Genomic DNA, 25,339 nt, shown 5'->3' with positions numbered 1-25,339 from the left:
ACCTATGGGCAAGAAAAAGCACTAATAAAACAGTCTCCTAGGTTATTAAATATTTGGGCCAATGACTGCTTTTGTTGAACTAGAGGAAATTATTGTTGGATAAAATTATATAACGAATGAATGGATAATTTATTCTTTAACTGTATTTCTTCTCTCCAAAAACAACAAAAAAAAGCTCTTTTTGGTACCTGGTCAACAAAATGGCTTTTGTGGCAATTGAAAGAGAGAATGTTATGAATTATTTTTGGAATTATAAAGCAAATGCACTTTCCTACAAACAGGTATATCATTGTCCACTCAATATTTTATAAAGATAAATTTATTTTATAAACGCAAGCTGTTTGGGATGGATCAGATGCAGTGGCCTTGGGTGTTTATAAAGAGAACTGGAGGAAAGATAGTTGGTATTTAAGGAAATGTCAAACTGATTTCAAATTTGTGGGTTGAATTCATCATTATTTGAATCAGCCACATTCTATACAGTCTGCCACCTCCTCATCTTATCTTCCCATTCATTCCACTGTGTGCTGGGTACTCAGCTATGAGTCAGATGCTGATTGGTCCTTGGAATAGAGAATAAAACAGAAAAAAAAAATCCTGCTTAGATTTTAGCTGGAAGAGGCCATTAATAGTAGGCATAATAAGGAAATTGTATGTTATATTCTAGAGGAAACTGTACAATCTGATTTTGCATCTGTTTTCATAGGTTTGAATTTTACCCAGAGGAAGAAAGATCAGAACTGCTCTGGAGCTGGATTTTCAAGATTCCACATGAGAAGAGACTGATAACTGCACATAGTAACAGTAACCTATAGCTGTTTTCATACTGTTGCTTTCTGACTACAGAAGAACTTTTTTCTTCTATGTCTGCTGCCTAGAAACTCCTCCTGCAATATAACTGACAATATTGTTCCTTCCAGGCCTTTCCTTCGAGCTGTATACATTTTACACTGTAACAGCCATCCTAGATCTCAGGTTCATAGACATTTGCTAGCCTGTAGACTTGTTGAGAGCCATACCTAGGTCCAACTCTTCTTGCTGTTTGTTCCAGAGTCCTGCCCAGGGTCTGACACTTTCAACAGGTACTTAATCAATTAATCACAGACTCTAGTCACAGTGTCCAGTTGAAAGCGGGAGGCGGAGTTCCCATGTTGACAGCACGAGAAACTCTTGAGGCCATTCTCCCCTAGAATTTCTCAGCTGTTGTGTTCTAGGTACTAGTTTGAAATGTGGCTTTATAAATGTGAACTGCTGGTATAACTCCATTCTCTCCTACTCTTCTGTTTTGGGGTGGACTTTAAAAGGAATTAAGTTGATGGCCACCGTGGAGAAGATGTTACTGAGGAAAAGTTCTTCTCAGTCAAATAGAATCACAAGTTTAATGCTCTTGCCACTGAGTGATAGCCACTGATCTGGCTCAATTGTCTTGTCAATGATGTTACACTGAGACTCAGAGTCCTTGCCTTGCTTGGGTTCAGACACTTCAACACACGAATGCTTTTGGCAGGAACCTTTGGTTAATATCCCTGTCCAGTATAACTGGTGTCATCCCAGCTCTACACCTTTGCTCATTCTTTGCTCCTGGCCTGAATGGTCTTCTGATGTCCAGTGACCCTGCCTCCAAGGACGAAAGGGTCATATTTTTCTCTGAACTCCCTTTGTGCCATGCATCAGGCTTACATTCTTTATTATATGCTGCAAGACATTTCACTGCTTTCACTTCTGATCTTCTGATGGAACTATTATAAGATGTCTGTGGAGTGTGTCTTGTATCCCTAATGGAATGGTGCCTCCAACTTTCAAACAGTCAGAATCACTCAAAGGTATTGTGTTCAGCCTTCCTTGGGTGTTGCTGAACTTCTGTCACTGGAAATATTTCTGCCTAAAGTGGGCAAGCACTGAATAAGAGTGTTGCCCAGGGAATTAATAAACACCAAAAGGGAGGATAGCTCTATGATTTAAGTGCAAATCACTTACAATCTATGGACCATAGTAGCAAGCATTCAGTAGGTGTTTAATAAATAATTGTGGTGAATGAGATCTCAATATCACGCTCCAACCTTTTGGCCACTGTGATATTCCCGGGGCACATTTGAAAAACAGGCAAAATGGTAATAACTACCATCACTAGGGAACACATACCATGTGCAGATACTTCACAAGTATGGTCTCTTTGTATATATGTATGCCTTATTTTACAGAAAAAGAATCATGGCTAGAGAATAAGAACTCTGTTTAGGATTTCTTTAGCAATGAGTGGTAGAGTCAGATTGCAAATTTATGACTCTGCCCTCAAACACACATTTTCCTCACTACAGCTGGATAATGAAATTTTAAGAGGCATTCTGCCCACACCCCCTCCTATGACCTTGCCTCTACTTGCTCCACTAATGCCTGAAATATTACTTTCAGAGTTCAACTCATTTAGTTTATGACTTTGATCCTAGTTAATAATAAAATACAGGAAGGGGGGTGGGCAGCACAAGCAGGTAGGGAAGCTATCAATTAATTTTAGTTTAGCTAATGAGTGGCTCTCATTCATTTAACCAGCAAGCATTCATTGACTGCATACTGTACGTCAAGTCCTTGCTGTGTGCATGTGTTTCAAAATGAATGAGGAGGAGACTGTAAAGTAAATAGGTGATGATGAAACATAGTAAATGAACAGTAGGGCGAGCACAGCAGAGAAGCAACTGGCCGGGTTTCAGGTACTTTCCTGAGTACAGATAGGATAGGAGGGGAGGAGGTCCATGGAATGAAGGTGCTGCAGGAAGGTGGGAAACCTGGACCATGTCAAGAGCAGGCTCCACGGAGATTTCAGAGCAACACTGCGCAATCTATTGGAACTCCCTCAGCCAGCCATCATGATTCATGATTTCTCCTATCAACTTGTTATTAAGTATTTTGCTAATGATCTCTCTCTCTCTCTCTCTCTCTCTCTCTCTCTCTCTCTCTCTCTCTCTCTCACACACACACACACACACACACACACATCTAGCAGAACGAGCTACTGCAATTTACACGGGCAGGGTGGAGGAGAGTAGAGTACTTTTCGTGCCACTAACTAGTCTGTAGTATTCCGACCACCACACACAGATTCCTTCTATTTCATGCTTCGCGTTCTGGACCTGTGTTGTCTAGTAGGGTTGCTTTATTTACTGATGCATGCATGTATTTAGCCCAAGGCAGGACCCACCGACAGCCACTTCTTGCCTGAGCATGTCCGAGGCCCTCGAAGCTGTGCAGACAGCAGCAACTTCAGCCTGAATCATCTCTTTCAATCGCGGACTAGCTGCCAAGAGGCGTGAGTAAGAGCCCAGAGCGCCCGGGTGGGCGGACCGAGGGCGCAGCTGGGCGTGGCCACGGTGGGAGTGGCGGGCGGGGCTCAGGTGAGCCGGCTCCTCCGGGCCACCGCGTCGCAGCTTTCACATCCAGGCCTCTGAGCTCGGCGCTTGCCTTTTCCCTCTCGGCTCTTTCCCCAGGGTAACTGCAACTCCAGGTAAGCAAAATGGGGACACAGGGCCTGCGACTTCCCCTCTAGGACAGTTCATTGGATGGTTATTGGAGGTGATCCGAGATGGTGAACCAGTGGACGGGTGGGTTTCTTTCGTGGGTGGCCCGCTGCCTTGCATCCCCCATAGCGGTGGTTCCAGCTTCCAGCCCTTTGGACGCCAGAAACGCCCTGTGGGTTTAAAATCACTCCACGGACGGTCAGAACGTGAAGAAATAGCCTGCCAAGAGGGTTTGGTGGTGGTGGAGCGCAGCAGTGGTTCACCGAGGACGTTTTCAGCCCTGCTTTGGAACTCGGGGCGAATTTTGCAATGCTCGTCCCAGAAAGGGCGTGGTTCTTAAAGCTGGAGAAAGTTGAGAAGGTGTGTGCGCACTGTGGGGTCAAAATTCAGACTTTATGGATCGTTCTACTTTATGGCGCTTTAAGCATCACATGAACGTTCATCTACTCGGCAAATGCATGGTTCTAGGCAGAAAGTATTTTCCCTCTCCGCTTCTGGGGTTTGGAATACTTTAAACAAAGTGGATTCTTGGACTTTTAAGTTGTCTTAGATTGGGCTGGTTTGTAGTTTTTTTCCTCATAGGATCTATTTTTTTATTATTTTTTATGGCTTCCTTTAAGCTAATCAAACCTAAAATCCATTTAATATGTGATGTTGTTCCATAGACTTGTAACTGAATTCTCAGAACTAGAGGACTTGACACATGTGTGTGGAGCCCTCTTGTTTTGTAGATGAGGACCACAGGGTGGAAGTGGTGCCACGCGAAGACTCACAGCTTGTAGTGGGATTGCTGAAATAGATCCGGCTTTCCATCACCCCATGCTCTTAACATCTTTTGACCCCCTCCATCTCCCAAGAGGTTTTCGATAAGAGTTGGTGGGTTCTGCACCTTAGTCCCCGTCAGTCAGGGTCAGTGTTGGAGGGTTCTTTGATGAGTGGAGAGATGGGAGTCTGTCTGAGGAAAGGACTCGCCATAGAAAATGAGTCAGCAGCTTTGTCTTTGCTTCCTAACGCCTTGAATTGTGCCACTTCAGTCTTTCTGGGTTGCAAATTGACTTTGGGGCATGCAGTCTCAGCAATTTGGGCCATTCTGATGTGGCCCCGTTCGGCACTCATTTATTATAAGGTGGTAGTGGGATGGTCTGTGGTCAAGGTCAGGCTTTTAAAGAAACAGGAGCAGACATGATGCTTCAGAATATCTTGGCCAAGCAGAGGCTCCTCTGCCACTGGAAGGCTAAGCAATGAACTTTATTACTCATGGCTGCAGCTACTTTCCTCCTACTAAGGCACTTTCCATACTCATTTACTCCCATAATCACTTCATTTAATCCTCATAATATTCTTCCACCCTGAAAAAGGTAAAAAGAATATAATTTTCTTAACCAGGTACTGACTTTACTCCTAGAGTTAGAATGTGAACCAGAGAGGCTGAGTATTTAGGCATTCCATTATAGTATTTAGGCATTCCATTCCATTATAATATAATAGCAAGATTTCTCGAGGTGTTGTCCAAGTATTGGTTACACTAAAGACCTAAGAAAGAGTTTTTCAACATATGGCTCCTTCTGTAAAATGAGGCAGGTTAAAAGATACCTTAGTACCTGGACAGAGTCAATATTCAGTTTTTAAAGAATGAAAAAACTATGCATATAGGTGTGTGTGTGTGTGTGTGTGTGTTTCACACATGCCCGTGTGCAGAAGAGTGAGGTAGATGGTCTGTGAGTAGAAGAATCCATAGTGTTCAGATCACATGCTTATCAGTGATGGGGCACAGTTCCTAATGCCAGCATAACAGATGTGAACCAGGATTATCCCAGGCAAAGTGGGGTGTAGAGTCACCCTCTCCAAAGGACCTTCATCTCCCTCAAATGGCCTAAAGGCAAAAAGTTTAGGGCCCATTGGATTAGATGCCCTACAAACTTAGAAAACCTTTATAGAGGGGGCAGTGATAAGCTAGCAGTCTAGGGAAATGAGTACCCCTCCCCCATTCTACTATATGAGTCTCTGTTCATTTGGGGCCACTCACAGTCTCTGAATTGTGCTAGTTCTTTCTGGCCCATATCTTTGCATGGCTAAGTTCTGCTTTTCTTTTAGGACTGACTTTGAGTGTGACTCATTCAGATGTCACTGTCTATGAGGAGGTGACCCTGACATTTCCAGTATGGGTTTGGTGTTGCTAAGTGCTTCCATGGTAACTTGTGCTCCTTATCTAAATACTTCACCTGCCCCAGCCAGTAGACTGATAGATAGAGGCAGGTTCCTGCTGTACTCACCTTTGCTTTCTGAAGCCTCAGTGCTTGACCTGCCCATTAAATGACAGCTTTATAATATTAAGAGTTTGCAATGTAAATGGCAGAAAGAACCAGAGCGCCTTCAAGTAAGAAAATCATTAGCAAAAAGTTATGGGTTGATGAAAAGAAAAATACACAGGAAGTCTTGGTGTTTTTAAGTGGGGTCATTCAGGACACATGGGATTTTGGAACCTGAGAAACTTCTGAGAGAGTAAATGCCAGCAAAGCCAGAATTGCCAAGAAAGAAGGTGGTAAGGTGTGGTGGGAAGTACTAGGCGTGGAGGTAGAAGAAAAGTGTTCCAGGTCTGGCTTTGCCACTCACTCCCTGCGTGGGTGGCCTGGGAGAATCACTTCATCTTCATCCTGCTTCACTTTCTTCATTTGCAAAATGAAGAGGCGGAGCCAGACTAGATCCCACTCCAAGATTTTGAACCACTTTAAAAGTTTATGACTTTAGAACACCTTCGCAAAAAATTGCAAAAATAAGCGGCTTTAATATACATTCTTAAAACTGCATTTGTTTTACTGATTAAATTTCCATCTCAGTATTCTCTGGTTAAAATAAAAGTGCCTTGCTGGAGGTGTGGCTCAGTGGTGGAGTGCTTGCCTGGCATGCATGAGGCCCTGGGTTTGATCCCTAGCACCGCAAAAAACACAAAAAAGAAAGGAAGAAACAAAAAAACTTTCAAAACTTTGAAGTGGCTGAAAGGTGTGGTGTTTTCTATATTGGAGTTATGAACAAACTTATCATTATTAATGTCATTACAAGGTTTTCATGAAGACAAATAAATCTATCTGTATCAAGGTGATGATAATAAAATGGAAAAATATTATAGCAATTTTAATACTTTGAACACAAGTGATTAGATGTGTAAATTCACTGTGTGGGAATTGCTAATCTCTACTGTTGTACCTATAATTTTTTATAACATTTGTTTGATACAAAATGATCTGTGTAGGAGCTTGATATTATCCTGGAAATATATTGCTAACATTGCTGAGATTTGTTTAAATGCTTTCATTGTCTTGCAACACAGTGGTGGCAGTTGGCCAAAGTCATGGCTTGAGCTGTCTCAGATCAGCCCTATAGTATTTTAAGTCATTTGGGACTAAACGCTGAACAGCTGATGAAATTTATCATGCAGTGTTTCATTGATTTCTTAATTGGTGGTTGTGTGCCACTACAATCTTACCATGTACAGAACGTTTCTGATACTTTTGGCCAGCATCAACCAGTGATGCTCTATAGGGACCTTAAATATTAAGAGCTGTATGATCTTACTCACTGGCATAGAGAATTTACTGAGAAAAGATCCAGTCAGCATCAGGACAGGAAGGTGAACAGGTTTGGACTCACACACTGAGAATAACCATGCAAAGAAAGGAACTCACTGAGAGGGACAGCCTCTAAGATCCAGGTCCCTGATGGAGAATGTAAGTCATGCACCCTGATGTCTGAGTCTTGCATTAAATACAGCATGTGTTGTGTAATTAGCTATATAAAAGCTGTATTCATGGAGTCATTTAGGGTAAATGTATCTCAAAGTGTTATTATGAATGAAAGATGTTTTAGTCAAACAAAATGGTAAAATGGGTTATTTCCTTACTACTGGTCCACTTCCTGGACCCATTCTTAGTGTTTGTAGTCAAACTCCTTCAACAAATTAATTCATGTTCTTCAGCACAATTTTTGTGCCCAGAAGAAATCACTAAAATCACAGTTGATTTTATTGACTATGCAAAATTATTATCATTTGTCTTCTTGGGGGATTAGTAAACCCTTGCTAGGGGGAACTACTTGTGTTTGCTAAAGCAGTTTGTATGTTTTCATATTAATCTCAGTGTGATTAGGCCTCAAGTTGTGGAAGCATTGAAAAGTTTGCAGGGATCTAAGTTTGGTGAAGAAATAGCTCATGACTCCATGTACATGTTGAATGTTAGTTGTAGATGAATTCAACATTGTCAATGTTAAATGTGCTGCAGGAAGAACCAGATCTCATGAAAGTCTCTTGCACACATTCCCCAAACCATTTTTTTTTCTTTTTTCTGTCACTAGATTGAACTCAGGGATACTCCACTACTGAGCCACATCCCCAGCACTATTTTGTATTTATTCAGAGATAGAGATAGCACCTCGCTGTTGCTGAGGCTGGCTTTGAACTTGTAATTCTCCTGTCTCAGCCTCCCGAGCTGCTGAGATTACAGGTGTGTGCCACTATGCCCGGCTTCCCCAAACCTTTTGTGAAGAGTTCTTTTTAATTTCCTTAGTTGGTGGGTGTGCTGGTTGAAATACTCCACAGTCTTCCAGTTTTTGTCTCAGGACGCTCTGGTGGTCTCAGTAACACCCCTACTTCAAGAGGAGAAGGTGGTTGTGGGCTTTAAAGCAGAGCATAATGCTCACCATGACTTTAGATCACCTGTAGCAGGCTTGTAAGGGGTGCTATGGCTGAGTGCACTTGCTGTACTTAGCAGAGACATAAAGAGAAGGAGGAAGTCAGTGGTTAGGGGGATGATCAGTGAGCATGAAATGAACAGGGTCAACAAGGCTTTTTTTTTTTTTTTCTGCTAATGAACTTGCTTTTCCAGACTCTGAGATGTAGACATATTATATTTTTGAGTCCATTCTATGCAAGCAATATGTCTCATCAAAGAATTCTTAAGAAATATTTGATGATCAGGGGTCCATTCCTTGATTTTAGTCTCATAGCTTTGCATTATGAATTTCTGTTCGGGGATAAGGTATACATTGCCATCCTATGCATCTGCTGGTCCTGGCCAAGGGAAGTCCCCTATCTGGAGTAGTGGAGCTTTCTCCCTGACACCAGGGCTCAGGCGCTGCCTGGGGGTATTCGATGCCATCTTTGCTTTCTGTGTCTGTGTGCACACATGCCATCTTCCCTCTTGGTGTGTCTTTGTGTCTTTTCTCCTGTTCTTCTAAGGACACTGGTCATACTGGGTCAGGGCCCACCTAACTCTAGTATGACCTTATCTTAACCAATTAAATCTGCAGAGACCCTATTTCCTATTAGGGTCACATCACAGGTTATGAATCAGGAGTTCAACATGTCTTTTTGACCATGTCAAACTGATGCAATATGACTGTTTGCAATCTACAAAAAAGTCAATTTTGTATGACCTAAACAAAATCCTAATTGAAACAATATGTGGTAAATAAAACCGACTGATTTTGATTGGTGCTGTCAACCACTTGACCACTAATGTGAAGAGATAGTGCGACGTCTAGGCTCCGGACCATGGCCATTGTGGCTGACCAGGCCCGAGTTTGGAGATTCTGGGCAGAGTGGCACACAATGAAGACCTCACATGCCTTCGGACTCTTGTCCACAGCTCTCTTTACAACTGGCTCTCTTTCGGAATTTCCTTCTTCCTACCCAAGACCATTACTTTGTTGACCGAATGCAGTTGAGAACACTTTAAATACACATTGAAAATTCACCTCTCCTCTGTCTTCATTTCCAGGCCCAGGATGGATGCCTTGCGACTGGCAAATTCGGCTTTTGCTGTTGACCTGTTCAAACAACTGTGTGAAAAGGAGCCAGTGGGCAATGTCCTCTTCTCCCCAATCTGTCTCTCCACTTCTTTGTCACTTGCTCAAGTAGGCGCCAAAGGTGACACAGCAAATGAAATTGGACAGGTAACCACAGCCCCATGCCTTGTTTTGACGTTAAGCGGGGAGGCAGTTATCAGAATCCATGGGCAGGAACTAGAGAAAGAAATGGAGACTTGGTGGTCTGGGTCGATCAGGGTGGAGGGTTGTGTCATTTCCAGGATTCTCTTAACCTGTTTTTAAATGTGAAAGCTCATTTCTGTGTCCTGCAGCCCGTGCTTAGTATAGGCACATGGTTGTGATGGAGAAACTGGGGATCTGCTAGGCAATCACAGGGTGCCATTTGCTGGTGGCCTTCAGCAAGTCACCTGATATCTTTCATCTGTCATATTGCGAAGATTAATCAAGGAGGTACACTAAATGTTCCACTGAAAATACCCTGAGCAGAAAGAGTGTAAATTTACCCTCCACCTCCATCCTACGTTCAGACAGAACAAAGTTTTCCACATTAGTGCAAAATTTATTTATAGCTTTGTGCTTCATTTTAAGATGCAAGCATAATGCAAGCATTCTGTCCTAGAATTTATCCTCACTTATTTTAATAGAGAAGTCACATTTTAAATTATCTGCCTTTAAGTAGCAGGGACAAATAAATGAATTGTGTTTACATGTTTTGGATTTCTCTCGGTGGGGGGCTTACCATCCATTTAAGAAGCATGGCTAAGATGATGTGTTTTACATATACACACATATGTGCATAGATGTTTTAATTTCTTTTTGGCTGTGATTGACTGTCTAGCTTTGTGTGGGTCTTAGACCTTAGATGAGATAATTTTCCTGATGGTTATGATTTTAAATCCTCGTGTTCTTGTAGACAGTAGGTGAGTGTCCTCTTAATTTCATTCCTTTATTATTCCTAATATTGATTGCTCTAGGTTCAGCAATCTTTCTTTCCAGGAACTCATAAGCATTTAAAAAGGGATTACTTTCTTCTATTCCTAGTTGTCCTGACATTATGACCCATGAATGTCATTTAGGTCAGGGTGGAGAACTTGGGCTTGACACTGAGTGAGGTTTGAGGGAGAAACTTCAGTCCTGGGAAGAGGAGCTGCACCTTCTTATCTGACCTTGTCTCTGAACTGCCCCTCCCACGTTCCCTACCCCAAGTCCTGTTCCTCATTTCCTGTGTCCCTTTAGAGAAAGGCTGAGAAGAACACTTCCTGGTAGGGGGTCTGCTCCTCAACAACAATAAAGGAAGGTGCTGGGCTCTGTCATCTTCTGGGCTTGTTCGCTCATCATTCTGCAGGAGAGCTGAGCAGTGCCTGGACCAGCCAGTTTGGCCCTGCAGTGCAACCTGAGTTGTGGAGTCAAGGTCTGACCGTCCTGAGCTATGGAGTGAGGAGAGACTCGTCCTAGCTGACATCACATTTTTGCAGTGCCACAGAGCAGAAGAGATTCTTGACTGTTGTTTGGAACAAAATATAAGTTAGGAAGAAAATAAAAGGATTTAAGCCCTTCAAATGACAGCATCTGAATTTTAAATGGCTTAGACTATCACTGTAAGGATAATAGTTTGAATCCAAGCATTTTAGGTGTTTTAAATGTAATACCTGTAAATCCTCAGAACTCAGAAAAGTAGGCATTCTCGGCTCATTTTACAGAGAGGCTGGTGAGGATCTGACAGCCTACAGAAGATTACCTTCCTAATAGGTGAAGGCTGGGATTCAAAGCAAGGCTATCAGACTCTCACTCTCCCAGGCAGCCCCCCCCGCCCCCATTTGTCAGAGGTGCAACAGCCCCTTTAGCACTTGCTAAAGCATCTCAGGGAGACTGGACTGCGGCTCTGGGCACCTCCCTTCTGGACTCAAACCTGCCTAGTGATTGTCTCTCTTGGTATGAATCTCTTGTTTCGGTCTCTAAATTGGATAGAAATTATAACCCAGCTTAATCTTCCCCAGGGGGGAGATCCTTTTGTGTGAGTGCTAAGTGGCATCATTTTGAAGAAAGGGCACATTTTCCTTGGTTTACTAAGAAGAGAATCTTTATGGTAGTGTTTCTCAGACAGGGACAATTTTTCCCTCCCCAGCCCACCCTGGGGACATCTGACAATGTCTGAATGTCTTGGCTGTCATGCACAGGAGGAGGAGTGCTGCTGGCACCTACTTGGTCAGGGAGGCTGCTAAGCATATACAACACCCAGGGTAGGCCCTCACAGCAAAGAATTGCCCAGCCCCAAATGTCCACAGTGCTGAGGCCAAGAGGCTTGGCTTTATGGGAGCATCAGAGCAAAAGGGCTTTGTGTGCTGAGGTGGCTGCTGTCACAAGGTGTCCACTTCATCAGGAAGAGGAAATGCTTTTTGCTAATGAGCTGCTTCTCTTAACAGGTTCTTCATTTTGACAATGTCAAAGATGTGCACTTCGGATTTCAAACAGTCACCTCGGATGTAAATAAACTCAGTTCCTTTTACTCTTTGAAACTAATCAAGCGGCTCTATGTAGACAAATCACTGAACCCTTCTACAGTAAGTTGTTGAAAGCAATTAGCAAAATTTATCTTTTTCCTCCAGGAATGGCGTTTCACATTGTCAGACCTGCAACATTCATTTCTAAGATGTTCGTTTTTGACTTAAGACTTCTTAAAATAAACCAGTCCCCCTGGAGAGGTTGAATGTTGTGGGACTCAACACCTTCTAGCTCCAAGTGGAGAGAGGTTTGTGGGCTTCCCTTTCCCTCTCAAACACTCACACCTCCTATGCCTCTTCCCGGCTTCTTTTCTGAGAGAATGGGGTATTCAAATGGATCCCTGGAGACAAGAAGTGCAAAAAACTCTTGAGTTAAATTTCTAACTCCTCAATAGCTGGACATATGGCTCCAGGGTGTTTTAGGATTCCCATCTCATTTGTTTTTGTACAGAATGTTCTCCTGGTGTTCCTCAAAGATCAATTCAAAAAATAAACCATAAATTAGCACTCTTCATCAGCCACAAGTTGGTTTTGTTTGTTTTACGAGGCTGGTCCGATGTGGGTCTATATAAGGCAGCTCTGGTTATTTAAGTTCAGCCGTTTCTTGAAGCAGTCCTGTGAAGAACATTGTGATTCTTGATCCCAGGGTGTATCATACATAATATTTTAAAGTCTATTTGAAACACATAGCCAACAGTCTAGACTACAAGGAGATTCTCTCTCTAGTAAGAGTTGATTCAGTTCTTGTTTGGTTGGTCAGAATTTCAAACTTCCTAAATCTAAACGCTAGATCTCCATCAAAGCCTTTTTGTCATTATATTATACCTTTCTGCATTAGGTATTTGTTTTGTTGAGACCCTTTGAGGACACATAAGTGGCTAGATATTGTTGTGAGTTTATTCTCGTTCCTTGAAGACACACATATGCGACCATTTTTGTTCTAAAAATCATCTGGGAAATTAAACAAAATTGAGATGTGAGTTGGTGCTGGGCATGGAAAAACTTTCAATGCCCCCAGGTGGTCCTTCAGGAGATACTTAATACATCTTTGTTGCAGAGAGGACAATGAAGGGTCTTCCTCTTGCTGAGCCTTTCTGAAGTTCTTCTTTGGTGCCTGCTGACTCAGTCAGTCCCAAGGCTGAGTTGCAGTTATCTGAAGCTAAGTTAATTGGCTAAGGCCTTAGCTGCTCTGAAGAAATGCAGGAGCCCTGTGCTTAGAAGTGAAGGGACATGACATTCAAGTTATTTTTAGTTTGGTTTAACCTTCATTTCAACATTTGGAATTTCAGCCAAACTAGGAGTTGCAAGGTTTTTGTTTTTAATTGAATTTTAAATATTTTTAGATTGCTTTCTGTTGCTCTTCTTTCTGAGCTCATAGCTCCTGGAAATTTCTAGTTAACTAGTACAAACAGTTGTGGTTTGAAGAGGGCTGATCTGCATCAGAACTACCTGGGTGTTTGTCAGAAAAGCAAATTCTTGGCCTCAGATGTCTTGATCAATAGTGTTTAGGGTTTTGCATTTTAAACAAGCATTAAGGTTAGAGCCACCGCCGTGATGTCTATAGCACTATGTTTCAAATTTTAACATGCAGATTAAATGCCTCGGAGTCTTGTTAAAATGTACAGTTTGAGTCGGTGGGTCTAGGGTGGGGCCCGAGATTCTTGATTTCTGTCAAGATCCCAGATGGTGATGTGGCTCTTCATCCTTGGACCGTTATCTGAGTATCAAGGGTCTTTAGCATATTTATTTATTTCAAGAAGGATAATGATTTTCTGCTCATAGTTCTCTTCTCTGTACATTTTCTCTATGATATATACACATTTTTAATGTTTCTGAAATTGGAATTCATTTTTTTCTTATATCAGAATGCAACTCGTATTCAATTCAATTTGCTCAATTCTCATATTATTCAGTGGAATTTGAACAGAAAGCTGCCATTCATTTTGTAATTGTGCATATTTAACATAGTTTCTTTTTGTTTCCCGGAAGCAGATACTAAATTGGTGGATGCATTTAATAATTGATTTTGTCCTATAATTGAGTAAATGAAACAGTTCATGCTACCAAATTGGAAAGCGTACCCATGGTAATAGATATTTAAGAATCCTTTTGTTATAACTGTGTAACAATGTAATAGATTGATTATAGATTATGAGTACTTTGTGAATTTACAAACTGGATGTTTTTCAGGAGTTCATTAGCTCTACAAAGAGACCGTATGCAAAAGAATTGGAAACCGTGGACTTCAAGGATAAACTGGAAGAAACCAAAGGTCAGATCAACAGCTCCATTAAGGATCTCACCGACGGCAAGTATACTTTACTTGTTCTGCTGAATAATAGACCTTCCTTTCTCCTGAATCCTTGAGCCACTCATAAAAATTGAGCATCTGGAGGATTCCTTGGATGTTTGTATCCAGGCTCAATTTTGTCCATCAAGACATGTCAACAACTTGCCTTTCTAGGAATTTCTCATATCATCTCATTGCTTGGCAGAAATCAGTGGTATTTCAGTTTCAGTCCACTTTGCCTTGCCCTCTGATAAGCTGCCACACGCCCCAGTGGAGCCACAGCTGTGCCTCTAACAGAGGGGTTTTGGGCAAAGCATGAGGTCAGTTTTAAAGTCTTAAAGTCTAGAAATGGAAGGATTGGTATAATTTGATGATCCTTGATATCACTCCTGGCTCAAAAATTCTACCAATTTATTAAAGAGGACAAAAGGTCTTATTCACAGATAAACACAGGAAGACAAAATGAGAAAACAAATGCAGTGGAGGCGCGTCCTGAGCCTCACCATCCTTATGCTGCTGTGCTCTCTGATGGTCCCATGTCCCTTGGCAGCACCTCTGCTCAGTGCTTCCCAGGATTCTCCCTGTTTAGACCCCTCCACCCTCCATTAAACCTCCCAGTGAATTGCCTTCCTTGATAGGAAGAAGTTGGAAGTGAAGTGACTTGGATGGCAGGCCAATGATGATGTTCTTTTCCAGGGGCTATATTTATAGTGTTAGTTTAGGGAGGGAAGCCTAAGGCAGACCCTGCTGGTGTGGAAGGATACTCTTCCGGGGATACTTACTTCGTGAATGAGCAGAGCCCAGAGTGGTCTGCCTCTGTGCTGACTCATGAATAATGAGGTCCACCTGTAAGGACATGAAATTGACAGGAACTCTGGAGTCATTTAGGACCTAGGTTCAAATTCAGGCACTACAACTTATCAACTATGGCATTTGGACAAGGAGCCTCAATTTAAGGAACTGTAAAATGTCGGGGGGTGGGGCGGGGGACATGCTATTTAATCTATTTAATTTTCATGTGGTTGTTGTTAGAATCAAATTAGATAACATATACCAACAAATGGTAGATACAGATGTATACACATGTGCACACACACATACCTACCTACCTATATTTATATTATTGAAATAAATTTTCTTGATTTCTTCTGTAAAGAGAAACTTTGATATATAGCCAGGTTGAGCACATCTTTAAAAATTATTAACAAAAGGCAGCTCCTGCTTCAATTGCTGTGGTATAACTTTACTTTTAGAATTCCTAAGCAATTGTATTTTCTCTCAAACAGACATTTGTTTTAAAATCGTAATGCATTTGAGGTTTTTGACTGGAGAAGGTAGTTGAATGAAAAGACTTCTAAATTTGGAAATGGAGGCTCAGGATTTAAATCTAAGCTTTGCCACTTACTGGATTAAAAACATCTTTAATCTTCAAGTTTCTCCAATAAAACGATTATGTGTTCAACACACATATCTGGCAGGACCAGATACATAATTTGCACAGTCAGTGAGAAAACAAAAATGCAGGATTTCAATAAAATCCTTTACTGAAAATTTTATTAAAAATCTTAAGAATGTGATAGCAGAACATGAAACCAAGTACAGGGTCCTTTTCATATGGTCCAAGCCCAGGAAGTGGGATCCAAGAATTGATGTGAAAATCTTTGTAAAAATGTCAAGTGCTATTCAAATATGGGGATTTCTTTGTATTACGAGATTATCACTGTTGAATTGCTTTGTCTGTTGAGAATTTGAGAGCCATAATAATTGCAGCTGTGATTGAGCTTCTGGTGATTAAGTTGACTCTGGGACAAATAACCTGCCTGCAAGGAGTACCCCTGGGAGAGGAGTAGAGAGGCTTAGGGTGAAGGGAAGGGCCTGTCTTGGCATCAGACAAGCTTTTCAGCTGATAGCCCCTTGGCCTCTCTGAGCCCAGTTTCTTCAACTTTAAAATGGGGATGATGATCTTTGTCTTATAGGGCCATTGTGAAAAAAGTAAGATAATATATATGAAAAGGCTGAGCACAGGACCAGGCATACAGCAAGGGACCATGAATTTGCCCAGGAGCACAAGAAAATCTGACTTGCAATCCTATCAGGCCTTACATGGTGCCAGTCCAGCAAGCAGTAAATCCCCAGTGACTGAATATGCATGTGTGTAACCGATGTAGTTTGGAAGGGTAACTGCTGTTTTTGGTTTTCTAAAATTGTTTGCAGGCCATTTTGAGAACATTTTGTCTGACAACAGTGTAAATGACCAGACCAAAATCCTCGTGGTTAATGCTGCCTACTTTGTTGGAAAGTGGATGAAGAAATTCCCTGAATCAGAAACAAAAGAATGCCCTTTCAGAGTCAGCAAGGTATGTGGCCATATGGGATGGTTAAAGGATCCTACTGCAGATCCTACCTGTTATGGCAATGGAGGGGTGTGTATGTGTGTGGGGAGGAGGTATCAGAATTCATTCCAACAAAGAAAATGAGGGCATGGGGCCTTCAGCGAGAAAGGAAGAGGAATGGAAAGAAAAAGAGCAAACTAAATCCTTCTAGCAGAAGCCTTTGGGTTATTGTGAGACCCGGACCACTTAGGAATCTTTTTCCTGACTATCTACTCCATGATCTCAATTTCTCACCTATTGATAGTGAAGCACATGATTTGAATATGAAATTAATTAACTAATTTTAATGCTGGGGATGGAACCCAGGGCCTCACAAATGTTAGGCAAGCTGTCTATCACCAAGCCACACCCCCAGCCCAGTTTGGATATTTTAATGTCTAACTTAAAAGATGGTTTGAAGCACTTCTTGACTTTCTGAAGAAAAAAGTCCAGCTTACCCATCTGCAACAGGGCAGGGTGAGAAGCTTGTTTTGCAGGGCAGTCTCATTAATAGTGTTGAGGTGACTATGTGAAAAATAACTCAGACATAGGTGAAGCACCTCTTTTGTAAAAGAAACGAAATAGCTGAGACTGGAAAATTGACCCACTTCATGGGAGAACCCAGGACAATGCAGGGATCCACATGAAGATGTGGTTTGGTGAGTGGCGTGAAGAAGTTAGACCCACAGCAGTCTTTGAGTCTCTGCCATACTTGAAGGTAGCTTATTAACCCTGACGAATCTACGCATCAATTCTAATTTTTCTGAGCCACGAGTACCTGGCATCCATCACTTGTTTTTGCCTAATAAGCAGCACCTTAATGCTAGAATTCAGGAGAAAAGCCCTTTGGGATACAGGCTCATGGGACTGACTTCCGTGCCTTTTGCTTTTTTCCATGGGGTTTTAGTCATACATTGCCCACCCTCAAGTATACTTTTTCCAGTAAAATCTAATCATTTGCTTTTTTTTGACCTCCACTGGTGTGTGGGCTTTATCACAGCATGAGGGTGGTGCTTTTATATCTCAGTGTCTGTAGTTCCTGGCAGATTCTGACATGCCATTAAGGTTGTCTGCAAATTTGTTGAATGAATGACCTGTCAATCCCCCAAACTCAGTTTTTAGTGCTGGGAACTGAACTCAAGGCCTCACCTATGGTAGGCAAGAGCTCTACCACTGAGCTGCATCCCCAGCCCCTCAGTTTGTTTAAACAGTCAATATGAGACAAAACCTCATTGGGTTTTGTTGGGATATTTCTCCAGAAGAGGCCAACAACCACCATTATTGCTTTTTACCTACTCAAAATATCCAGGGTGTGGAGGGGAGCCAGGAGGTCCTCCTTCCACTTCCTCTTCCTGAGCTTAGCTTCCCAACTGCAGTGGTCTTCTCAAAGCTCACTGCTAGGGACAGGACTGACTGCACCAGAGGCCTGCCTGGGAACCAAGGACACATTGGATTCTTCACACTCTGAAGTTTTCACTTATGGTTTCTTCAGATTTAATCATGGCCTTGGAACTTCTTAGTGTTGTCTTTCCTTTGGAGCTGAAGTGGAATGTGACCTTACAGCCTCTACAGAGTCATGGAGCCAGCCTCCTCTAGCTCATTTGACTGGTGATTGGTTCTCCTTCAGAGGAAGGGTTGGCAAAGGGTCCCTGGGCCTGCTGAAGTGAAATCTAAAACGTGTTTTAATGGCATCACTCTTAAGGTCCCAGGGCCACACACAATTCATTTATGTTTCATTTGCATCTTATGCACATAGGATGAAGGTGATTTCACGCAGCATTTTTAGTGCTCTGTATTTTGCCCTGTCACATGAGGTCATGTGTGGAACTTTCATGTTAGGCACAGTTTTCATATAGGCATGAAGGTGGTGCTCATAAACTTTTGGAGTTTAGAGCATTTGGGGTTTTCAGGCTAGAGGTGCTTAATCTGTATTTATATTGTATTTTCTGGGATAGTTTTTATTTAGTACTGTTTTCAAAACATGTCTCAATGCGTGTTTCAGAAAATGGGATTGTTGTGCCTAAATTCAGTGCTGACAAGTGAAATCGATGATAGCTTTTGGAGGACACAACTCTGTGGCATGTTCAGAAACTGTTGGCAGTCTAGCCTGATGGAAATTTTTAGACAAATCTATATCTTCTTAAAAAAATGGAAGAATTATCAGTAAATTTTTAAAGCAACATGTTTTCCTATCATAATTCGCTTTCTGGTTATACTTTAGCACTGAAGTTTTCAATCATCCATCAGTCAAATATTTAGTAAACAGGTACTATCTGGTGGGATATCCCAGGATCAAGACATGACTGTATCTGCCATGACTATATTCCAGTTGAGGTGGGAGGTGAAAAGATAACCACAAAATATTCCTAGCACTGTGGCAAGTGCTAAGATAGAGGTATGTACAAAAAGCAAAATAAGGAAGGCATAGCTGTGTTTTGAGAGCGGTGCTGGGTAAGGTGCGGCTTACTGTTTGAAAAATCCCAGAGAGGTACAGGTTTTACTGTGATGTTATCCCTGAAGGACTGACATGAAGCTGGAAGTCTCCCCCTAAAGAGATTAGGTTAACAGGAAACTACCTGTGGGAGGTGCATATGAAGACAGTAAGTTACCCTAAACTACTATCAGTCTTTCGCTTCTTAGTATGAATTAGTTTTTCTTCAGAAACCCTCGGTAGCAGAGGTAGGAGACTGGATCCTGGGAGCCCAGAGAGGGAAAGGCCTGCATGGTCCTGGGAGATAGAGGCCTGAGGGTTATAGCCCTTTCACAGCCCTGTTGCAAGAGGAGCGTGGAGTGTATGGAAGCTGGAGGAAGGGACTTTCAGAAAAAAGAAAAAAAAAAAAAAAAAAAAAGAAAACTCTCATCTTTTAAAATCATGAAATATTTCAATCACACAAAAAATTATAGTGAATAATAAAAGAAACACAGTGTACCTACCAACCAACTTCATGAACTTAACATTTTGTCTTAGTTATTTTAGAGAGTTAAAAAAAAAAGTCACAACAGCTGGGCTGCTGTGTGTGTGTACCCCCACCTCCCACCCCGCTGATTCTCTTCTCTTCCTCCCTCCCCAGCCATAGCTATTATTATGAATTTTCCAATCTCCTCGTTCCACTGACAAGGAAACAGAGACTTAGGTCGAGAGACTTGCTCTAGATTGTAGCATCTGCTTGTGTCACATTTGGGACCAAGACCTGGTCTTCATATCTCCAATCCAGACTCTCCATCTGCTCAGATCTGAGTAGGTACGAGACAGGGGGAGAGGTCTCAAAGACAAATAGAGAGGGCAAACCAAATACAGTTTTGTCCTTCTATATGCCACATCTTTTTTGATTAGGCATTTTTAAGGAAGCACTCTGTAAATAGGTATGTGGGTTTGCAAGTAGAATTTACTTTGAAGTCAGCTCCACCAAGACTTTGTTTAAAGATCTCAAAAATCATAAGTATCTATAGACACTAACTTAAACTTTTCATATATTTTTAGACTGTCTTACTGCTAATATTTTATATATGCAAATACAGTACTATATATAGTTTATATAATATATAGCACATAGAATTATAAAGGACATGGATAATTTTTGAAAAGGATTTATAAACTTAACACAGGTCAGTGCTTGATGGTTTGGGTGCAGTGTGGCTCGAATCCCAGAGGCTGGATCATGAGCCACAATGATCCAAAACCATATGAACAAATTTGTGTGTATATAGCTATCTTCCTATTTTTTATGCATTTATGTGTGTTTCTGTGTAAGGGTGTGGTGTGTGTATTTATGTTTTTGTGTATGTATGGTGTATATATATTTGTGCTTGAAAGTAATTGCTTGTTAACGTGTCCAAACTTGTCTCCTGTAACAGACAGACACCAAACCTGTGCAGATGATGAACATGGAGGCCACATTCTGTATGGGCAACATTGATGACATCAACTGCAAGATCATTGAGCTTCCTTTCCAAAATAAGCACCTCAGCATGCTCATCCTGCTACCCAAGGATGTGGAGGATGAGTCGACGGGCTTGGAGAAGGTGAGGAGGAGGCAGTGCTTATGTACAGGGAGGCAGGAGCCCTGCCATGGCAGAGAGGGCAGAGAGGCCCCTGGACTGAGTTGTGTGGGGCATGAGAATCCCGCGGCCAACTGCCTCACACACCACTGGCTCAGTCATCTCCAAGGGCTTCGGGGGCCTTTCCTCTTTAATATGAGAACAGCCAACTTTTATTTGGCACCTAGGATGTGCCAGGAATGGTGCTTCATTCCCCATGTGCACGGATCTCATTCAATTCTTCCGGCAGCCCTGTGGAAACTGAGGCACAGAGGGGTAGGTACCCAGTCCATGGTCACAGAACTAGTCACTGATATGTAGACCCAGGATCTGAGCCTGGGAAATTGGAGGTACGTTCTCTCCCCTAGGCGAGGAAGCCTCCCTCATGTCAGCGGGAAGAGCCCAAAAGGCTATGCGCTGCGTGGCCCACTGTCTTGAGAACAGAAGCTTCATTTATTTCTTTATTAGCACACTATTTTAGTTTTAGGTTTTCAGAAAAACAAGTGGAAAGTACAGAGGATTCCCTTATGCTCTCTCTCCCTCTCCCAATCCTATAGTTTCTCCAGTTACTAGCATCTTGCATTAGGGTGGTACTTTTGTTATAGTTGAAAAGCCAATACTGAAATATTTTTTTGAAATTTTCTTTGCTTTTTATTTTATTTAATTTTTTGGTGCACTATAATTATACACAACAGTGGGACTCGTTATGCCATAGTCATACGTGCACATAACAATTTGATCAATCTCATTTGCCAGTATCTTTCCTTCCCCTCCCAGCATTGATACATTATTATTAGCTAAAATCTACAGCTTACCTTAGGGTTAATTCTGTGTAATAAATTTGAAACACACACACACCCACACGCACACACACACCCACACAAGATTTTATTGTGCTTCAAATTTATGTATTATGCAGGTTATTGTATTATTATGTTATTTTATAATATAAAAGTTTATATATTTTTATGTGATATCAATTATGATATTATTACACTTATTCAGATTGTTATAGCCACAAAGTTCAATGAAAGTGGCAGATCTATCTGCTTGTGAATGAGCTTTAATTTCCCACTGGGCTCAGTCTCTGCCCAGCTGCCTGAGGCACCCCCGCTTCCCTCTGGGACCTCCCCTCCCTGGCTTCTGTTCTAGCTCTCCTCATCTGGGCCTCAGCCCCGGGCCGTGTGGGCCGTGGGTCTACATATCTATGAAGAGGGGTCTACCTATGAAGGGGGTTCTCGAAGAGCAGAGGTTGTGTGTGTTCCCAGTTAGGCCTCTGGTACTAACCAGTCCCCCTCTTACCTGTTACTGTCACCTCCATCCTTTTATGACCTGAATGAATTTCTGTCCTCATTCTTCTTTGACGTATTATTCTCTTCTTTTTATTCTCTTATTTCATGTCTTGATCTTTCGCGATTATTCAGTTGTCTTGGATTTTACCTTACTTAAAATACTCTCATAAATGTGTCAGTATTTTTCTTAAGGAAATAGAACTAAAGAAAATGGTCTTTTGAGACTCAGAAAGAAATGTGTAAGAATACACATTGGATGAGTTTGTGATGGCAGCCATAACAAAGAACCCCACCCCGGGTGGCTTCAATAACACACATTTATTTTCTCAATGTTCCAGAGGCCACAGTCCTGGGGTTGGGGTGTTGGCAAGTTGGTTCCTTCTGGGGGCTGCAAGGAGAGTGGGCTTGTGTCTCTCGCCTGGCTCCTGGCCGTGGCTGGCAGCCTTTGCTGTCCCTTGGCGTGTCCACACTCCATCCTGTTGTCTTCCTTCACCTTCACATAGCTTTCTCCCTGTGTGTGTGTCTGTCTCTGTCCAGTTTCTTACTTTTTATAAGGAACTCAGTCGGATTAGAGCCCACCCTAATGGCCTCATTTTAGCTAATTATACCTGCAGTTGACCTTATTTCAAATAATGTCACATTCCGAGGTACTTCCCACTTTACCGCCCATGACTTGAAGAATGACTCAAGTTCAAGTTCCAATTTTAAAAAGAATAACTTTACCTTTAATTTGAGTTGTTAAATTTCATGCCGTGCCCAGCCCATGGGTATTCTAGATTTATAATAATAATCCAGGAAATATGTATAAAAACCTTTCTAGCTTTATATTCATTTCACTCTCGTGTGTACAACATTATACGCCATGCATCTGTTTTCTGAAAAGCTAGTTTGTAATTTAAAGCAAACCAATTAAAACCATGCCCTCATAACTTTCAGGGCAGAGGGAGCACTGTGGTAGGGGAGGAGGAGAACAGAGCCCGTGGCTGGTGGGTCTTACAAGAGACACTGGTTCCTATCAGAAGTACTCCACCATCTCTGATGAAGCTCCACCCAGGCTGCTGCAGAATCAGACTCATGAAAACTCTTTATGTTTTCCATCAAGCAAGGTCTCTTACAGTGGGAGATACATAAAACTAAATTCCTTTCCTTTCTGTCCTTCAGATTGAAAAACAACTCAACTCAGAGACGCTGTTGCAGTGGACCAATCCCAGCACCATGGCCAATGCCAAAGTCAAACTCTCCCTTCCCAAGTTTAAGGTGGAAAAGATCATTGACCCCAAGTCTAGTCTGGAAAACCTGGGGCTGAAAAATACCTTTAACGAAGATACATCTGATTTCTCTGGAATGTCAGAGACCAAGGGAGTGGCCCTGTCGAATGTCATTCACAGAGCGTGCTTAGAAATAAATGAAGATGGCGGGGAGTCCATTGAGGTGCCAGGATCCCGGATCCTGCAACACAAGGATGAATTTAACGCCGACCACCCATTTATTTACATCATCAGGCACAACAAAACCCGAAACATCATTTTCTTTGGCAAGTTCTGTTCTCCTGAAGTGGCTTAGCCCAAGTTAAGACCCACTTGACTTGTCTCTGGATGCAGATTTCTATAAACTCTGCATCCAGAGATTCATTTCCTAGAAACGATAAATTGTTACTGTTGCTAGATCAGGAAGCAGCTGGTCCTTGTCATGTGTAGCCCTCACACAACAGGCCCTTATTTTCTAATTCTTTCTTTTGTTTCCTTTTTTCCCCCCATAAAAAAAAGGACATATACTTTTAATGAAAAGGAATTGCCTTAGAGGAAAAATATTTATTCTTTATTTGTCAAACTGTCCAGGATTCTGGAGAGACATACAGTGTTCCATACAGAAATTCCTATAAGGAAGGTCTGTAGGATGTTATACCCAGAACTTTGCCTTTCTTCACAGGGATATAGAATACTCTAGATACTCTCACTTCCCGAAAGTCTAAAGAAACTATGGTGCATAGGACCTACAAAACTTGGACCCCTGTTTTCTCTGCTATAGGCACAGAAGTCCTTATGTTAAGCCTTGAGAGATACATGTATTTTCAAACTCTGAATGTTTGGGATTTTTAGAAAGATATATCGCACATCGGGCCTAGCACTTTTGGTATGTTATGGAGCTTCATCAACAGAGTCTGAAACAGTACTCTGTAAATCAACACCCTAACATTATTTCTGCAACAAAATATAAAATATTCACATAAAACAGACAAATCAAGACTCCAGTCCATAAGTGGTCAAATTTTGCTGACAAATGAGTATGTCACTAGCTTATGAAAACAGTTTGCAGAACTTTTATAGTGAAATGTTGGATAAAGTAGCTGAAATGTGAGACCCCAAGGAGAAGCTCAGCTTTATTAAAAAAATTTTGACTTTCATTTTTGAGAGCAGTCCCACCTGGTCATTTGGTTGCTGCTGGACTGGTGGCAGGGTCTTCTAGCTGACTCAGAATGGTTTGGATGTTGGACACCATGGGCTTAGAATCCACAGGGATTCATAATAGCCAACAAAATCATTTTTTGAATGTTAAAGGGACTTGTCTCTTTGTCTAATGTGATAAATAGTGGAAAAGGAAAGGAATCTAAAACCTTTAGAAGTAAAGCTATTTACTTCTAAAGGAGGACATGGAGCTGATATCCAAATGTTTTGACACATTTTCTTTTCAGCATATGGCTATAGTTAATTTAGATTGTGACTTTGTAATCTACATTGATAGTAATTGTAAAGTGTTTCTGGTTGGCTATTTATGTTGCAGGCTCATGTATTAATTCACTACCAAAAGGATATATTTACTGCAGATTTTGTGACAGCCTTCCTTCATCTGTTCCTTGCCATTCATTGTAAATAGGTTTTTCCTCATCTGACGGTTCAATATTGCATTTCTTCTGTGCTATTGACAATAAAATATTATTGAATTATGTATCTTGATTTCTTTATCACTAAGTTAGAATTACTGTTTTAAAACAGAAACAAGCCATGCTTTTACATTCCTGTGTATAATTTTTTTTTTTTTTTTTTAGGGATTGAGGTAAACTAAAAAGAAGAAAGGATAATTACTGCCTATTTTAGTTAGTATTCCATTGCCATGACAAAATACCTGAGAAAAACAACATAAAGGAGGAAAAGTTATTTTGGCTCATGGTTTCAGAGGTTTTAGTCCATTGTTAGCTGGCTCCATTGTTTCTGGGGTGGTGGCAGTACATCATGGTGGAAGGGCATGGTGGAGCAGAGCTGCTTACTTCATGGTGGCCAGGAGAGAGAGAGAGAGAGAGAGAGAGAGAGAGAGAGAGAGAGAGAGAGGCCAAGGATAGATCCTTCCAGGACATGCTCCCAGTGACCTACTTCCTTCAACTAGGCCTAGCATCCTACAGTTTCCACACACTCCCAATATTTCCTTCAACTATGAACTCATCCATGGGTTAATCCATTGAGATCAGATTCCCTTATGATACAATCACATCCTAAGTCACTTCTGAACATTGCTGCAT

The 25,339-nt window shown here is 41.6% G+C and overlaps 1 protein-coding gene across 4 annotated transcripts; it reads left to right on the top strand.

The window, feature by feature from the left end:
- Positions 1 to 789: 789 nt before the first annotated feature.
- Serpinb5 (serpin family B member 5) lies at positions 790 to 24,771 on the top strand. 4 transcript variants are annotated; one of them, XM_048806113.1, is made up of 8 exons: positions 790 to 804; positions 3,180 to 3,304; positions 9,284 to 9,458; positions 11,756 to 11,893; positions 14,024 to 14,141; positions 16,338 to 16,480; positions 20,351 to 20,518; positions 22,987 to 24,771. In XM_048806113.1, the coding sequence occupies exons 3-8, from the start codon at positions 9,291 to 9,293 to the stop codon at positions 23,386 to 23,388; spliced, it is 1,137 nt and encodes a 378-aa protein (XP_048662070.1). In that variant the 5' UTR covers positions 790 to 804; positions 3,180 to 3,304; positions 9,284 to 9,290; the 3' UTR covers positions 23,389 to 24,771. The 4 variants fall into 4 exon arrangements, with proteins under 4 accessions (XP_048662070.1, XP_015337806.1, XP_015337805.1 ...); XM_015482320.2 differs by lacking the exon at positions 790 to 804 and adding an exon at positions 2,735 to 2,899; XM_015482319.2 differs by lacking the exons at positions 790 to 804; positions 3,180 to 3,304 and adding an exon at positions 3,346 to 3,499.
- The last annotated feature ends 568 nt before the right edge of the window (positions 24,772 to 25,339 follow it).

The sequence above is a fragment of the Marmota marmota genome, unplaced genomic scaffold (genome assembly GCF_001458135.2).
Source record: "Marmota marmota marmota unplaced genomic scaffold, marMar, whole genome shotgun sequence".
Classification (NCBI taxonomy): domain Eukaryota; kingdom Metazoa; phylum Chordata; class Mammalia; order Rodentia; family Sciuridae; genus Marmota; species Marmota marmota.
The sequence above is the reverse complement of the archived record's forward strand: the minus strand, read 5'-3'. Positions and strand labels throughout refer to the sequence as shown.

Bases quoted from the DNA above. Each gene is read 5' to 3' on its own strand.
- Serpinb5 (XM_048806113.1), top strand. From the start codon at position 9,291: ATGGATGCCTTGCGACTGGCAAATTCGGCTTTTGCTGTTGACCTGTTC. The intron at 9,459-11,755 runs GTAACCACAGCC...TTCTCTTAACAG, and splicing joins CAGCAAATGAAATTGGACAG to GTTCTTCATTTTGACAATGT. The intron at 11,894-14,023 runs GTAAGTTGTTGA...GATGTTTTTCAG, and splicing joins AATCACTGAACCCTTCTACA to GAGTTCATTAGCTCTACAAA.